The 19,559-nt window shown below is 35.4% G+C and overlaps 1 protein-coding gene across 1 annotated transcript; it reads right to left on the bottom strand.

Moving 5' to 3' along the window:
• Window positions 1-1,751: 1,751 nt before the first annotated feature.
• On the bottom strand, window positions 1,752-18,674 carry LOC140163188 (uncharacterized). The gene is made up of 6 exons (XM_072186575.1): window positions 18,390-18,674; window positions 16,551-16,896; window positions 14,904-14,963; window positions 11,317-11,523; window positions 8,594-8,719; window positions 1,752-3,603 (listed from the first exon to the last, which is right to left on the bottom strand). Exons 2-6 carry the CDS (start codon window positions 16,887-16,889, stop codon window positions 3,547-3,549), a joined length of 789 nt encoding a protein of 262 aa, XP_072042676.1. The 5' UTR covers window positions 16,890-16,896; window positions 18,390-18,674; the 3' UTR covers window positions 1,752-3,546.
• Between the last annotated feature and the right edge of the window lie 885 nt (window positions 18,675-19,559).

Below are 19,559 nucleotides of genomic sequence, written 5' to 3'. Positions count from 1 at the left end.
TCAATTTGCATATTCATGAGGTGACGTCATCAATTTGCATATTCATAACATGACGTCGTCAATTTGCATATTCATGAAGTGCCGTCATCAATTTGCATATTCATGAGATGACGTCATCAATTTGCATATTCATGAGATGACGTCATCAATTTGCATATTCATAAGATGACGTCGTCAATTTGCATATTCATGAGGTGACGTCATCACTTTCCATATTTATGAGATGACGTCATAAATTTGCATATTTATGAGGTGACGTCATAAATTTGCATATTCACAAAAATATTCATGAGGTGACGTCGTCAATTTGCATATTCATGAGGTGACGTCATCAATTTCCATATTTATGTGGTGACGTAATAAATTTGCATATTCCTGGAATTACGTCATAAATCTGCATATTCATGAGATGTCATCAATTTGCATATTCATGAGATGACGTCATCGATCTGCATAATCATGTAATGACGTCATTAATTGGCATATTCATGTAGTGACGTCATCAATTTGAATATCCATGTAGTGACGTCATCAATTTGAATATTCAAATCTCAAATTATATGAATATCCAAATTTTATGAATATTTAAATTTGTATGAATATTCAAATATTAATCTCATGAATATGCAAATTGATGACGTCATGTCATGAATATACAAATTGATAACGTCACCTCATGAATATGCAAATTGACGACGTCATGGATTAAAAATTAAAATTAAGAATTCAAATAATTTGAGATTTGAATATTCAAATTGATGACGTCACTACATGAATATGCAAATTGATGACGTCATCTCATGAATATGCAAATTGATGACGTCATGTCATAAATATGCAAATTGGTGACGTCATCTCATGAATATGCTAATTGATGACGTCACCTCATGAATATGCAAATTGATGACGTCACCTCATGAATATTAGCCGTATTCAGTTTTGCATGACAGGCATGTATGTGAATTCGCAACTTTCATTGACATGTAATTTGATAGCGAACGTACGGGCCTTCTTTATGTACCGATATGGGCATTGGCATGAATGGCGGTGTTTCACAATAGGGTCATGATGTCAAATTGTATTTGTAGGCAACATTCGGCTACCGAAATCTACCTACGAATACTTACTTATTTTGTTAATATCTCAGAAATTGTTAAATACAGGCTATTGAAACTTGGTAGTATTAAAGAGTGTATTACCCTGCACCTATTGCTTAAATATAATTTACAATATCTCAGTTTGTGGAAATGACAGAGCTTTTAACATGTATTCGGAGGTAATGCATATTTTTTACCAAACATACCTTTGTGCCATTTAGAATTTCTGGCAGCTAAACACAATAATAAAGATGTCTGAATGCAATGCATTTCAGTATTGGACATATCAAAGCTTGTATCAATCGCACATTTATTAGTGATTTCCATTTTTTTTTTTTATATATCTAGTGCTATGAAAAATTGTATTTGTAGGTAATGTAAAAAAATACCACTCAAAAAATTATCACAAAAAATTCATAATTATGTACAAATATCGATATGTGAAAAATTGAACAGGCAATCTTTGAATACACACCTTTCAGGAAATCAATTTAGATTCAATCCAATGACTGCTTTTCATAACTGATGTAGATGTTTTGGGTCAAAATAGCATGTTTTTGGGTCTCTGTGTCTAAGTTTTCACAGAAGGGTGTCTTATTATATATGGCGCAAAGCGTATGATCAAGGCGAATAAACACAATACAAAAACGAAAGCCAATTGTGTAATATTTTAATAATTTGTCATAAAATTTGTATTATATCGTGAATTTCAAAAAATAAAAATTATTTGATATCAGAAAGACATTCTTCGTATTCAGAATGCAATTCGATATGTCTGATGTGCTCTCATGTCCCACAAAAAATACTGTCGAAACGCTCATTCTAGATCCCTTAAGCGCGTGGATGAAAAACTCTGAATATCATTATGACCTTCGATATACATTCTTTGCCGGATTATATCGACCGATCCACAAATTGCTCACGGTGATTAGAATCAAGTAAGTACTACAATAAACAAAAGGTTTCGAACAATGAATAACAAACCATAGAGCAAGACGATGGCAAGATATTGCCAAGTCCACGCCCATAATTGTTCACGAAGACGCAATTGATATGGCTACAGGACTGTTTATTATATCATCGACGCCATCGAAATGCTCCGAGATGACGTTGACTTAGTCATTAATCCCAGCAAACACAAAACGTTTTCGACATCATTCGCAAAAGGTTATAAAAGGTTTAAAACGTTTAAATGTCGGGTTATATAAAGGGTATATTAAGAGTATAAAACGTTTTCATAACCTTAAAAAACATTTTTTTTATAATCTACGGCTCAGCAAACAAAAATGTTTTACAAAAAACGTTTAAATGTCGGGTTATATAAAGGGTATAAAAACGTTTTGATAACATTCCAAAAACATTCTTGAAAACTTGATACAAAACATTCTAAACAGAATGTTATTTTGGGGTTGATAAAATATTTTGCGAAAAATGTTTGCCCAAAATATTTGCAATAACGTTTTCAAAACGTTTTCATGACCTTTATATAACCCGACATTTAAATGTTATTAAAATGTTTTGAAAAAAAAACATTTTAAAAACATTTCTGTGTTTGCTGGGTTCAAATATTTTAACATAATGTTATTTAAGTATTGACAAAATATTTGGCAAAAATGTTTGCAAAAATAGTTTACAATAACATTTTTTGAAAACATTTAAAAATATTGTTGTAGTGTGTTTTCATACAAAACGTTTTAAAACGTTATCATAACCTTTATATAACCCGACATTTTAATGCTATTAAAACGTTTTTACCTAAACCAAAAGCCAAAATATAACTTATTTAAAACGTTTTTAAAACGTTTTTGTGTTTGCTGGGATCATAATATGTGACCATCCATCTCAAATCGCTCACAAATTGTATTTCGAGTTACAGTGCAAAATGTGCATAAAGGTTGTATACATATTTACTTAATGTTTGTCCTACATGTTTCTCATTTTAGTGTCAGTCAAACGCCAATCTTTAATCCTATTGTTGAAGAGGATAATAAGCTTATACTTATGTATCTTGTAGTAGAGTTAGTAAATAGCTCTAGTCTTTGTTTGCTTTGGCCAAATCCTGTTCAAGTGGTGGGTTAACTAACAATCAACATTCCGGAACCACTTTGACTTGGGGATGATTTAAAGTGACCGCCAATTATGACAATTTGATATGTAATACCAGCGATGTGGAAAAAGAGAAATAATGTAGCACCAAAATAATGTACCCTTTTACTGATGGAGCAAAGTTTAACAAACCATAACTCCGTTTCTGTCAATATCATTGTAAAACTTATGATATATATTTTCTAAACACGGAAGAAAACAAAATTGACCAGGACCGACTTTACGAGCGTTTCGACGTGGACGGTCACATATGTGTGACAACATGTTGTGTGCCCTGTAAAGTGCATACTCGGAAGTCGTATCGGGTATATCATAGCAGCTAATTTTTCGTAATGAATGTCTTTTATGGTGAATACGGAGGTGGTTGAGGCACGGTAGGCGGTGTGTTGACGTACTGCACCTGCAGATGATAAAACAAAGAAAACAAAATACAAAAAACAAAACAAAACAAAATCATATATATAATAGCCTATTGATCTTCATAAATTCCGCATAGTGGCGAGACTTAGTTAACTACAACTTCCATTTTTCTTTCAACTTTACCTGATAATAGGTATTTTTTTTGTTTTTATTTTTGGTTGATTTGTATGGCGCTTTCAACTACTGAGGTTATTTGCGCCAGTACTCACTCCTTTGTCAAGTTGCACCTGTATATCTCCATTCAGTCACAATACCATGGAATAATTGATAGGAAGAGGCACTCCCTAATTAGCATGAGGCCGCATTCTTATTTAAATTAGCCATTGTGTTATAAATTCATATTCATGTTTACCGGTAGCACTTTACACCACCACGTAGGGTAAGCCATGAATAATTTAGTGTTGTAAAGTCAAATAAGCTTCATTCTTTCCAGTCTTGAACAAAATAGTTGGAGGAGGCGGGAATCGATCTCGGTACCTCTCGGTTGAAAGGCACAGCGTACAACCACTAAGCCAAGTAACTATCTGCTGTGAGACGTGTGATTTTAATCCTTGATATTGCTCAATGGAATAAATCGTGAAATTAAATCAATAATAAAAGAAGCAGAGTTTTATTTAGGGCTCAAATGGGAGAAAGCTCTACTAGAGAAAAGGGAAAATATTTGTCTTTGCTCTAAAGAAAATATTTAAGTTAGAAAATAATCAAATAAATTTAAATAAATATTTTGAAACAGAATGTTACGCCTCTATCAGAAAAAAATATATTACAATAACTTGTCTATACTATAATTTAATTAATTAATTAATTAATTAATTTATTTATTTATTTATCACTAACATTTATACTCACTTCATCACTCACTCACTTAAAATTAATCTCATTCTGATGACAAAACAACCCCATTAATTATATCATGAACAATATTATTTAAATTATTTAAATTTTGTAAATTTGACCAAATATTTTTATAAATGTCCCAGATAGATCAATTTGATTGTAGGTGCATGCAGTAGAAAATAGTCTAAAGACAATATGCAAAGTTTAAGGCCTATTATGGTGGGTATACTTTTGGAGCTACATTTTATCTCAGGTCGAAATATGATGAAAAAATGAAATGTGTAAAAAACGCGTTTGAAAATTTAAAAAAAACACGTTGTTTTTAAATCTTTTTATCCGATTTGCATAACTTTTAAAATTTTGTTTTATGTATTATCAAAAGTGCATTATGTTAATGTGTCTAATAATGAAAAACACATTGATATAATGATGATTTTTTGATTTCTCTTGACACCTGTCTCACTTTAACTTCAAAATGGCAATTATTGCTCGCATTTATTTCAGAAAAATTAATTCATCCACCAATGCCAAGAAATCTACCGTCACCACTGTCTATTTTACCATAATGACAGATTCAGTAATCATCCATCTTACAAAATAATATTGTGTGAAATAATGTGTTCAGTAAATCAATCAACCAATCAACTCCCTCCTCTCAATCACTCTTGCATTCATTCATTTACCTGTTATACATTCACACTTTATTCCAACAATCAATCATCAATCAATCAATCAATCAATCAATTCATCAATCAATCAATCCATACATCAACATATCAATCAGTCAATCTGTCAGTCATTTAGTCTCACGTCATCACAAGTCATAAAATTAAAATTGATCGACAACTTGATTGGTCGATCAGTTCATTGTTTCATGGTTTGATAAGTCTATTGATCGAAATTGACTATTATATAATTATTAATATTGTTATTGTTTGATTGATTGATAACTTGAAGAATTGATTTATTGATTAATTCGTTGAGCCGTTGCAAGTGAGTACGTGAAATGTTTAAGAGCTGAGTTACTTCAATAGGCCTAAATTAAATAGATATATAAACAAGCAAATAAATAAATAAATAAATAAATAAATAAATAAATAAATAAAGTAATTAATTCATACATTCATTAATTAATTAACTAATTAATTATTAGATAAATAAATAAAAGTTGTGCAAGAAAAATAAATGCAATAGATGTCCCATTTCGTTTAGGGCTGATTCTATCTGTATATTTGTTTTCTTTTCATAAAATTGTTGTTGGCCTATTTCTCTTTTGAAATCATTAGGGGCTGTGCAATAATTATGAGTCCTGGGGAGGGTAAAATTGGGGGGGGCAAGAATTTTTGGCGAGCCGCAAGGGGGGGACAAGCAATTTTTGGCCAGCCGAGGGGGGGGGGGGCGATTTTGGCACACATCCATGGGGTGCATGATACCCGCAAATTGGGATCCCAAAAAGTTGGCATGTGCAAGGGGGGGCTAAAATTTTTGGCGGACCGAGAGGGGTGCAAGCGATTTTTGGCAGGCTGAGAGGGGGAGTGATTTTTGGCGGGCCGTTGGGAAATTTTACCCCCGGGGGCTCATTATGGGTCCCCGGGGATAAAATTTCCAAACGGCGTGTCAAAAAAATGCCCCCCCCCCACCGGCCTGCCAAAAATCGCTTATCTGCAAATAAAATTGTGTACCCCCTCGTTAACATCCAAATTATTGGGATCCGATCCTGCAAACCTTAAATTAAATAGATTCATCAGATTGGTGGATAGGCCCTCCTATAGACCGATTTTTTACTCATTATTGACCATAGGCCTATTAAACAGGCGAAGCATTTGGTTTTGTTAAGACAATTTGCATATTTAAGCGTTTCCGGACGCGTACTGTTATCCTAAGCCTTTTTAGAGCGTTTTATTTAATAGGCGTAGGCCTACCATGAATATGTGCAAAAAATCCCCCTTCCCCCCCCGGCTCAGAATTATTACACTACGGGGATAATCTCCAAAATCATTCAATCATTCTTTTGATAGACTTAAACTCTTCTAGTAGGCCATAGATTTTAAATACTATGAGTAGGCCTACACGTAATTCAGCAAGTGACATATCAGTACAATGTACTACTACAAGTGCTATAAACGCCGTGCATCAGTGTGTCACTTCATTAATATTACTAACCGGCTCACACGCTGTAGTGTATAAATCCAAATTCAAAACACTCGGGTGATTATATAATCAGTGGCCTCAGCTCAATTGAGGGCGTTTCAATTTATTACGTGATTTGGGAAATGCACAAGATCAAATAGAACGGCGAGTAATGATTATTTACTTGTTTTTAAAACAAACTGCTTAGGGCGGTAATACAACGTGTACGTCCGATAACTATAGATTGAATGATATTTATCATCACACGAGGAAACGAGGTCAGTGGAGGTCAGTGGTCTCAGCTCTTAAAGCGGGCGCACTTTCAAGCTTGGTACTCGCATTGAACAGACAAAGTTCGCAAAACTGAATGGCGGCTTTATTTGTCAACCGTAATTAACATGATCAAGGGGACGAACATAAATATTCATAACCGATCGATAACTGGACTCATTTTCTACCAAGCAAACCAGCGGGATTTGTCATAGGTTTGCGTGCTTAATAGAATAACCGTGAATTTAGTGTCACCCCCGTGACAATACGTAGTTATCTGCTTCACTGCATCTTAGTTATTTCTATCTTCTTCATGCCTAGCTCGTTGAATATCTCTTGCTGTATGCTCGTACGGTAAATCCAAATTTATTTCTTCGTCGACGTGGTAAAAACCAAACGGTGTCTCTTCAGAGCCACACCAGGCTGAGTCAGCCGAGGAAGGGCTAAAACGTGGTCAAAATACTTTGCATGATCCTCCGCTAGCTTGACTTCCTCGCATCCAGAGCCCAAGTTTGCGTTATCCATCCGACACCACGTGGAGGTTTTGGTTGAGTTAGCCCGCGAGCAAATTAATATGCCAGCTCTGCGGGCCTTGCCGGACTTATACTAATAGGTATTGTGGTAATCTTATGTAATATTAATACTACTGTAGTGTTAACTTACTGTAGTGAGGGCTATTTAATAGCATACACCAAAATGACCCAATCAACAAAATTAAGTTATTTGATAGTTTGTGTTCCTTAGAGATGTTTTATTACACGTTACTACTTCTCATAGTGGTAAAAGTTTCCTCATATCAAGTCATCATTTAAGGGCTGGGGTATGAACATTTGGACAGTATTTATTGTGGGACATTAGAGCACATCAGACATATCGAATTGCATTCTGAATACGAAGAATGTCCTTCTGATATCAAATAATTTTGATTTTTTGAAATTCGCAATGTAATACACATTTTATGGCAAATCATTAAAATTGATATTTTGATATTTAACAGTACTCGTAAAGTAAACTTTATAAATCTGATGATTTATACTTAACGTATATGTAGGTGGGATGAAAAGCCGACGATCAATTGAAAATTTTGACCTTTCGTATTGAAGATATGGATTTTTTCCCAAAACACCAAAAAAAAAAAATTAGGTCTTTTGGGGAAAAATCCATATCTTCAATATGAAAGGTCGAAAATTTCAATTGATCGTCGGCTTTTCCTACCACCTACATATACTTTAAGAATATAATCATTAGATTTATAAAATTTACTTTACGAGTACTGTTAAATATCAAAATATCAATTTTTATATATCAAAATTTGAAAATATCAAATTTTTATAATTTGTCATAAAATTTGTATTATATCGTGATTTTCAAAAATGAAAATTATTTGATATCAGAAAGACATGCTTCGTATTCAAAAATGCAGTTCGATACGTCGGAGGTGCTCTCATATTCCATATAAAAATACTGTCGAAACGCTCCCTTAAGCATAAAAGCTCCCACGAAATGAGTGTAAAGTCGCAAGATGGTGGTTTCGAGATCTTCCAGTTGTTGACTTGCAATTCTTTGTTTAAAGACACCTGGATAGTCAGAGAGATGTCATTTGTGAATAGCGACATATTTAATATGCTGAACTGTATTATTTTGCTAATACAGCTGTCTTCAAACAGAGAACATGAACGCAACAGTTCTCGAACTCCCAATTTGCGCCTTTACGCACATTTTGATTAACTTACAACAACTTTCTGTGATGACATCTGATGACATATAAAACGGCAACAATACACAGCAGCGGCAATAGCCACGATGAACTCGACGAAGCCAACGACTGCAGATCCTATGTGCAACGCACGAGATAGATTCTGTAATAATGTTAATAAATGAATACCATTATAATAGCAGCAAATCGTCTTCAGTCTACTTGACATGTGGGTGTTTATATAATACTCAAAATATTAAAACATAAATTAATTATGTTATAAAGACCACTGAACCAATACAATTATTATTATTGCTTATTTGTACTAATTTTAATGCATTTTTCCTGCTGATTCCAAATATGGTCATGAAAATTGACATTTCTGACAATTTTTCAATTTCTAAAATAAAATTTGAAACTTGCTGTCTGTAGTCGACACCCGCGTGGAGAGAGTTAAATCAGTTCACTCACAATTTATAACGTACTTATTCGTTTATACTGTATATAGATTGTTTGATTGTGCTAAGGACCTCTGAGAGATTTTTTTTTTTTGGAAAATCAAATTTAGAAAATGTCGCTTTACTTTGTTAGAATGAATACTCAAAAAGCATACCAGGCAGCAATTTAGCGGAAAAAAGCCATAAAATTTAAAATAAGATTAAGAGACATCTTATGAGCGCTGCGTTAAGGGGGTACTACACCTGTGCCTATTTTTGCATTTTTCTCAAAAATTATAGCCCACTGGTGACAAGTAAGATATGTATATTATAGGGGCAAGGACTACTGTACTGAAAATTCAGCAACTCAAAGCAAGTAGTTATTGATTTATTGGTCAAATATTGGTTTTCCCTCATTTTTGACTGTAACTCCACAACTGTTGTCTGTGCTGAAATAAAATTTCCAACGCAGTTGTTGTAGTCCTTGCCCCTATAATATACATATCTTACTTGTCCCCAATGCGCTATAATTTTTGGGAAAAATGCAAAAATAGGCACAAATTTGGGCAGGGGTGTAGTACCCCCTTAAGTTTATCTCCTATTGAACTGTACTGTGTGAGGGAATTAATGTCTAGATGCAGACATTAATTACAAAAATCGTACAATTCCACATCAAAGACATCAAAGATACTATTTCAGATGGTGATTAGTGTATGGACAAACATTGCGTACATGTAAACTGGGGTTTGACCAAAATTGAGGGCGCAATGTTTATGAAATCTCACAATGCCCCTTTAAACTCAGATCGGTTGCATAAATGAGGAAATGGTAAACGTTCAGTTACGCACAATATAAGTTTATATTATCCTGCAATGTTTATTTCTTGACCAATTGTGCGAAATTTTGCCCCTAACCCATTATCCCACCCAAAATACACAGGCCCTGCACATCAGTGATCTAAGTACAGACACTAATCTTTTCTCTGTGAGATGATGAGGCATGCCAAGGTGCGGATATCCATGTTGCCGAGCCATGTTGGCTTTATTAATATATATCCCGGGATAATGTACACCGGTACGTATTTGCAGATGAAGTCAAAATTAACATATAACGACAAATGCCTAAAGGAATACGAATTCACCACTTAAAGGATGTCTCCGGCAATCACAACTTTATGCCTTATATGGTATAAAATTAATTTTCAAGCATGAATCACGTGGTTTTATTTTTAAAAACTCATATTGACCATAAAAACGAATGCAGCCGTATCTCAACACGCGTTATTCAAAATTCCCAGTGCAGTGCAATGACGTCCCAGTAATGAAGACTGACAACAATTGGGCACAAATAACCATGACGTCATTGCACTAGACAATTTCGGTGGCGGGAATTTTGATATCGCGTGTTGAGAGCCGGCTGTTTGTTTAAATAAAACCCTCATGTAGACTTCTCCGTAGTCCACTTGCCAATTGTGCACTACTCTGGCTATTACATTTAAGCTTAAAACTCTGATTTAATTAATGAGTGCACAATTGATAGATTTTCACAACTGATCTTTTCAGTCACCGTACGCCCTCTGTTAGCTTCCCAAGTGGACTACTGACTTTGCCTTGAGAGTTAGGCCAATTTCTGGCCTAACTAAAATTGGTGATGATGAAATGCATCTTTAAAAATGAATCTGGCTTGTGATTGGTCGCCCAGATCTCGTTATTGTTTAAATCCTCCCGACGCGTACTGGTACCATTATAACTATACATGGTACACAACTATCTAGGGAATGCGGCGCTTTTGTGCTGGTGGATGAACGTATGCATCTAGCGCGTATTGTACCACCATGCTTAGTCTTGTGGTTAGATTTTATAGATAAACAAGTATGATTGACAGTGTGTGAGTCCCGGGGTAAAGTTCTGCTTAAAAGTGAAAGTCCATAGTCGGTTTTTCGGATAATAAACTGGCAGATTCTAAAATTAGAATTGTTCAGTATTGAAGTGTCATTATAATTATGCCATTATGATATGTTGCATTCAATAATATAAGCCTACGTAGGGCCTATACTTTACTTTTACTGTCACAAATATAATTATATAGCCTAAACTTTTTCATAACCATTTTATTCTAGTATTTTGATGTAGGCCTACTAAATATCAGTACAATTTCGAGTTCAACTGAATGCGTTCATCATGATTAATAACATTTTTATTTATCAAAAATCGACTATGACATAGTCTACTACTCATGTGATTCGTGCTTGATAATTATTTCTCTGTCATATAAGGCATAATGTTGTGATTGCCAACAAATACGAACTAGTAGGCCTACATACCACTCCGGTGCAGTCAGTGTAATATTCAGGATCAAAGGGACGATCTGATTCGTGGCTAAAGAAGTACTGTGGTAATACCGGTACGTAGTCTATAATCGGACTATAGTCTTCAATACAGTGCACCGAAGCTGCACCAAAAGCTTCCCAAACCACTTGACCAGCTGCAAAGACTGATGCTATGATCGACATCACGAGGTAGGCGACTGCCTGTTATATAGAAATGTTATATAGTGAATAATTATGGTTAGGTTAGGCTAATAGTATTGCTGAGTCAGGGGCGTAGCAGTTTCGTAGCTGAAATTCGAACCCATAAGCGGTCACTTAAGGGATCTAAAATGAGCGTTTATTGCGTTTCGACAGTATTTTTTGTGGGACATGAGAGCACCTCAGACCTATCGAATTGCATTCTGAATACGAAGCATGTCTTTCTGATATCAAATAATTTTTATTTTTGAAAATCACAATATAATACAAATTTTATGACAAATTATAAAAATTTGATATTTTTCAAATTTTTGATATATAACAATACTCGAAGTAAATTATATAAATCTAATGACATATTCTTAAAGTGTATGTATCAGGGAGGAAAAGCCGACGGTCAATTGAAAATTTTGACCTTTCATATTGAAGATATGGATTTTTTCCCAAAAAGACCTAATTTTTTTGGTGTTTTGGGAAAAAAATCCATATCTTCAATACGAAAGGTCAAAATTTTCAATTGATCGTCGGTTTTTCATCCCACCTACATACACTTTAAGTATAAATCATCAGATTTATAAAGTTTACTTCAAGTACTGTTAAATATCAAAAATATCAATTTTAATGATTTGCCATAAAATGTGTATTAAATTGCGAATTTCAAAAATCAAAATTATTTGATATCAGAATGACATTCTTCGTATTCAGAATGCAATTGATATGTCTGATGTGCTCTAATGTCCCACAATAAATACTGTCCAAACGTTCATACCCCAGCCCTTAAACTTCACGGTGAACCTGGTGAAAAATTATATACCGTATTTACCGTATTTCGACTACAGGGAGGCGGCAATTTATTTGTCGTATTACGGCCCTAGCTACTACGTGCTATTTGCGGGGAGGATATACAGGGTGTCCCAAAAAAAGAGGCCCCTCATTGAACCCTCTTTTTCTCCTATTTCTGAAAAGTTGATCAAATATATTTTGGTATGTAAAGAAACCTTTAATCGTTAGCTATAATAAACCAAACCAATTATATCAATCTTGGCTACTTCAAAGATTGGAAGGAGTACCCATACCATGCATGAATATCAAACATTCCTCAATGATAACTTTATAAAATAACTTTATTTATGGAATGGGCTTTACCGGTTGGTTTATGGGCAATGGATTTTATTGATAGTGTGGGTAAAATGGATGCCGAATGGGACCTCTTTTGCTTTACTTGCAATTACTTATTTTTTTTTGGTTATTTATGCCTCTTTGTTTTATTATGTTTCTTACTTTCTTACTTTGTTGTTTCTTGCTTTCTTTTTTTTTTTTTTTCTATTTAGGATAAAGGGTAGCCCTAAAAGGATGTTTGGTTTGTCTTTGGTTCTTCTGAAGTGAGTTTACTGTGCTGCTCTGTCCTCTACCTGGTTGCCTCCTTGGCGAATACAGGTTTTAGCACTGGTTCTCATTGCATCAATTGCGTTGCGTACCGTCCTTGTGCGCCGGATATTTACGAATGCATTCAGTAGTACGTTTGCGAAGATCTTGGATTTTGTCACAAAGGAAAAAAAATCAAGTGGTGTGAGGTCTGGTGATCGTGCACGCCAATCCACAGAATGAGCAATCCAAACCACTCTGTTTGCTGTCCATGGACAGAGTGAAAAACGGGTACTTTTATTCAAAAGGGCATATCTTCAAAAGTTGTGAGCCGATTGAAATAATTGTTTTGGTTTATTAAAGCTAACGATTCAAGGTTTCTTTACATACCAAAATATATTTGATAAACTTTTCAAAAATAGGAGAAAAAGAGGGCTCAATGAAGGGCCTCTTTTTTGGGACACTCTGTAAGTTTAAGTGATCACTTATGTGTTCGAATTTCAGCCAGCTTAATCATGAAGCTCCCGTTGCCGAGTGGTTATTAGGTACAGGTAGGTATTCCTTTACCTACCAAAAGAAAGTTATACCCGATTTGCAAAAAAAAAAAAAAAACTGTAACAATTTACATTGGTCCCCTATGTTCTCCATGCGCAGTGGAAGTGGATGCGGTAAATGTTACGGTCCTCAGGGACAATCACTAGAAAAATGCCCCAATTTTATTAACGAACCTGTTTGTCGTGTAAAACGTAACCAAATAAGGACAGGGGCGTAGCAAGCGGGGGACAGGGTGGACGAAGCAAAAACGAAAATGAAATAAACGCTGATAAGGAGATGGGAAGGCAGGGCCGGGTTTACCTGGGCCAGGCCAAAATTTAGAGATCCCAAACTCCCCACACATGATGAAGGCATGTGCCCTCTTGATTCTTAAATTGGGGGCCTACTATATAAGATCTATAATAGTGGCAGAAGCATCAGACAATTTTAGCCTAAAATTAAGGTGAATTTTGCTATGCGAAGGGCAATTTTGCAATTTTACCATATTTTGGTCCAAAACATGGTGTTTTCGGGCTAAAAAGGAACATGCACAGGTAATTTTTGTGGTCCAATTTCCCAATGGTAAATCCGGCCCTACTAAAAGGGCCCGCAGTGTTTCTTGTCCATGGGCCCCGAGGCTCTTGCTACGCCCCTGAATAAGTATCGTTTATGTATATCAGCTTCGTTACTGGAGTAATATGCTTTAACATTGTTTAATAACAAGAAAGAAATTGACCGAAATCAATTCCATTGCGGATAGAAAACTCCCGGGAGAAAACTTAACCCGATTATTATATACTGCGCCAAAAAGTATCCTTACACTTGGAAAAATAATCACAATTTCCAAACTGAACAATATTGGGTAAATTTTTTTTTTTTAATAGATGCACTATCTAATCCTGCACATTATGACACCACATTGAATCCAATGTGACTTTAAGAAGCAAAGCTACAAGCATTAGATTAGACGAGGGTCCAGTTTTAAAAGTGACAAACTGGCCGATTCAAAACTCCACAGACTAGACATCTGGTTTGAGAGTGGTGAATGGCTAATTCACGCGTTTGGCTTTAATTTAAAGGTTCAAAAGAAAACTGAAACAAAAGAACTGAAAAATAAAATGAAAGTTATGAAAAGTACAGAGAAGCAAAAACTGAATTAAAAACTGCTTTAAATAACGCTTCATTGAAGAAACTGTGTTGTCTCTTTGTTTCGCTTTTTGGAATCTTTTTGCGCCTTGTATAGGCTAGTTTGTCACTTTTAACTTCGTCTATTCAATTGCTTGTAACTTTACTTCTTGAGATCACAATTGATTCAATGTGGTGTCATAACGTGCAAGATTAAATAGTGCATCTATGAAAAAAAAACCAAATTTACCCCAATATTGTTTTGAAAATTGAAATTGTGATTATTTCTCCAAGCCAAGTGTAAGGATACTTTATTGGCGCATGCAGTATATGACACAAAACAAAAGTACATAGCTTACCCAATAGTTACTTTTCCGGTATGAACAAGCGATGCCGACGATACTGGCCACGAAATAAAACTGCACAATAGAAATCCGAAATAAAGGGTTGTTCATTAATTTGATTTCTTATCCATATATGGGTTCCTCTAAGTTAGTGTGTACAATTCAGCTAAAAAGCAAGTCCTTACGACAGGCTGCTCCTAAAAGTAATCTGTCCGGCCTGAATGTGATCGTTATCAGTGAACAAAATTTCCGAGGCAGGATTTTGTAGTTTTTGCATAATGTATTAGTAAGTTTAGTTCTCTGTTCAGCGCATTGAGGCCTGGCATAATGCGCTTTATAAATTTCTTTATTCTTTATTTTTACCATTGGGCCAGATGGGCCCGGGTCCAGAGCTGTCCAGGGGCCCAAAATTGCCCTATGCATATTTCTTTTAACCCTAATAACACCATGTTTTTTGGCCAAAATAGGGCAAACTTGTAAATTTATTTTTTTCGTGTGCTTTGCGCGCAAATGTCATAGTATAAACATCGGAACAAAATATGTTAGTCCCCTTCTATATTTTATGTAAACCAGAACTTGGCCACTGACTTGGGTGCATATGCCTTCCTCGGCACGTGAGTTCGGGCCTCCAAATGTTGGCCTGGCCCGGGCCCCAATAAGGTAAATTCCACCCTGATTAAAAGGGCCCGTGCTGCTCCTTGTCCATGGGCCCCTGATGCTCTTGCTACCCCCTGTATAGTGCCAACATTTGAAGGCGTCCGTCGGACGGGCTGGTTAGGAAAATAGCATGGCTGAAGACAAAATACCCCGTCTCGGACGGGCGGACGGACGGGCTCTATTTTACACACTGCTCTTACGGACCGTTCATCATCTACGCCAGGTGGAGTTTTAAGAGAGGTATCCGATTTTTATTAGTAGTCTTGACGGGGGAATCTGAAATTTGTACTTGAACCATAGATGCAAATAATGGAGATGTGTTGAAATCAATCATGCAAAGAACGAGCTCTTCTGTTCATATTCATAGGTATTTCAAACATTCTTATGTAATTGACACCATAAACTTATACTACTATTTAAAATGCACATACTTTAATTATTGGAACATTATGTGGAACATTATCTCAAAGCTAAAACCGTTTTTATACTTCTGAAATGAGGCATACCAACATAGTATTATTGGACCTTTCTCAAAAATTTTCGACTTTTTGGATCAAGAAAGCATAAAAAAACCCTATTTTTTGGCTCGCTACGTTCGCAAATTGCCAAATTTGAACCTTTTTGGAACCCACAAAAGCATAAAAACCCTCGCTCGCTACGCTCGTAAAGTGGACCTTTTTGGCCTTGTAACCGCTCCCTGCCTACGCTCCTACTTAAGTACTTGTTTAATCCTGTTTAAGCTTGTTTAATCTCCTTTAAATCCATGTTTTAATCTTAATATTGTCCTAATCCTGCAAAAAAGTTAGTTATGAAAATGTGGCAAATGTTAAGAAAAGGAACCCTACTCCCCATTTATTTTGTAAGTTACACTAATACATACTTGGTACTTGGAAGTTTAAACCGTGCAGAATATTGAATTTAGGCTAATATATTAGATAATAAGGGATAATACTATACCAGAAAAAATAATTACCATAAAGAAAGAATAAACACCGATAAACTTACGCATACGGAGCTCCACAAGGGCCAGGCTACCATGGCAAAAAATTCATAGTTGCGACCATTAATCTGATAACAGGCAATTTTACTGCGACCAATAACGCACAACGAGGTAAAAAGACCAGCAAGGCTTAATACTACGCCAACTCCCGCACAGACCAGCTGAATAACACCAGTATATTTAATACCCTTAAATTTGAGGTTGTTATTTTGGTCCCCATCGGTGTTAGAGAGCGTTTCATAGGGAACTGGGGTCTGCTGAAGACTAAAATGAAATGGCGACGATAACCCGGAAGTAGAAGGGCAATCAACAACGGGATCTTCAAGCGTAGTGGCGGCAGCCATGTTGGATCTAAAAAATAAATAAAGTTATAAACGGATTGCAATAATTGTTTATAATTAAATACAATAATATCTCGATGACGTGAAATCATGTTTTTGTGGGTACATTCACAAGTTTACTCGCCCCTATAGGCCTACTCGTGTCCCAAACGCCTCGCTACGTCAGACGTAACATTCCAAGTCTACCTCTGCGCTGCCGAAAACTACATATCATGATGTTATGTTATTTTTCGGGGTTTAATTATTAGCACACTAAAATTGATTTTTCTATGGTATAGCTTTAATTCCCGTGACAATATATATCATGCCCATTATGAGAAATGAGTTATACACCAGATAACCATGTTCAGTTCAGCTTTCCAGAAATTGACCGGAAAGTGAACTTCGCCTGACGCAATTGCTTGTTGCTTGATGGTAACATGTGTCATACTGACATGCTGCATGGAAGATTCAGAAGCCATGGGTGAATGCGTTATTGCCCCTTTTTAGTTAAATTTTTTATTATGTAAACCCTTGTATAATGGTATTGTGATGTACCCTGAGTAATTTAATTTAATCATTAAACATGGCTAAAAGACAAACCTCGTGATTGCTTCAAGCTGAATGGATATAATTTGGATCTTCATAATCGTAATCAGGGTCTACCTGAAGTATAGTGAATGCTTTTGGCGACAGAATAAGTTCCGGCACTTTGAGTGCAATAGAACTTTGTATCAAGAGCAAGAAGCTGGTAATATTTATCAAATGGATCAGATCTGTGATTTGTTTGATTTCTTATGTACACGCATTGTCCATGTATCCTGTACTTTAGAAATAAACATTTTTGTTAACTTATGCAAACAAAGTGTTTCGCTTTGCATTCTTAAGTGAACTTGGGCCTTGGTTCGCAACATCAGAACTTGCAACATCACAAGCCATGAAAGAAAGTAAAAGAAACAAATTAACATTTTTACACATTTTTGAAATTCAACATGTCATTTGATTAAAATAGCGCAAGAGCTTTCAACATTTGAAATTCAAGACAATGATCTTTAAGGGGGTACTACACCCCTTGATAAATGTGTGTCTATTTTTGCATTTTTCACAAAAACTAATAACACACTGGTAACAAAAGTTACGTATATTATAGGGGCAAGGAATCCAATTACTACACTGGAATTTTAGTGACCCAAGACAAGCGGTTCGTTATTTATGATAAGAAATAAGGTACCGCTAGGATGTACCTCATTTCCTATTATATATACTGAACCGCTTGTCTTGAGTCACTGAAATTTCAGCGTAGTAATTGGATCCCTTGCCACAATAATATACATACATTTTGTTACCAGTGTATTATAAGTTTTTGAGAAAATGCAAAAAAACCCACAAATTTACCACAGGGATGTAGTACCCCCTTAATATTATAAAACACCGACACGCTGTGTTTAGTTTTATACAGAGCACTGCAACATTTCATGATAACTTAATATGAGGAAGTGAAATGAAAAATTAATACCAACTTACCTTAAATTGAAGGCCAACTACAATTAACGGGGTCTTGCAACACACACTACGCTTATTCCTTATGAATAAATTAATGCGTTTATCGTAATCAAAACAGACAAATTATAGTAGGGTAACACAATATGGTAACAACGGTGAAAATTATAAACCAAAAAATACGGCAAAATATATAGAAAATAATATAAACAAACAAAGCGTGGCGACGACGTGTTACTTTCTATGTTGCATCCGGGACCGTGTCGTATATTTTGTCATAGGTTATATGTATTATGGTTCAACTATTTCCGTGAATGATTTCCGTCAATTCATGTGATTTATAGGTAAATATAGCGACAATTGACGACCCACTATGACCGTAAAGTTTCTTAAGTTAGTGCTGCAGATGTGTGAATGTATTGTGCAATTTTTCGGAAAAGCACCAAATTTGGCTCAGTGAATATAGCTTTTGATGCGCTGAACAAATTTGGAATAAGGGCAACAATTATTTGTTTCCATGACAAGATGGCCGCCAAATTCAACATGGCCGACACCAGGTGGTGTATGACGTGCAGTCCCTAAATTCAGTAAATTTTCATCGTCAACCGTGTAATTGAATGGGATTATTTTGAAATTTTAAAACGCTTGAAATATCACAAACAAATAGGCCTATGTTGATAAATAATATAAATACAAGCTAAAACCGTTGGGGTTCGATAATGAACCCCACAAATACTAACGAGTATGTGGAAAATGCCATACGGCCGGGCGGTTTCACGAGTTGCCGGCGCGATCATGTCATCCGCCGCCTGGCCGACACTGAGTAAAATTCACAGAGGTCTATTATAAAACTAGAGGCGATCCGTTGTACATGTTCACGTAACAACCTCAACTTATTTGCATAATTTTGGATACCAGGATCGTATTCTGATTCGTTAAACTTGAATTAGCATACTTTTGGATACTTCCATATTTGGGTTTACCTAATTAATTATTATTGACCCGTACGTTGTTTACGTCGTGACGTCATTAGAGATTGTAACTTGTCCGATGTGAAACAAGACGAACATTTGCACTTTTCTTTTCATTAAAGCCCTATTGCAACATTCGTTGGACCCATTTCTGATGTTCTAATACCCTTGTAAAGATGCAAATACGATAAATAGCGCCATCATTGTTCAATTTTTCTTTAAA

The sequence above is a fragment of the Amphiura filiformis genome, chromosome 10, assembly GCF_039555335.1.
Source record: "Amphiura filiformis chromosome 10, Afil_fr2py, whole genome shotgun sequence".
NCBI lineage: Eukaryota > Metazoa > Echinodermata > Ophiuroidea > Amphilepidida > Amphiuridae > Amphiura > Amphiura filiformis.
Note: the sequence above shows the minus strand (reverse complement) of the source record. Positions and strands in the feature narration are given on the sequence as shown.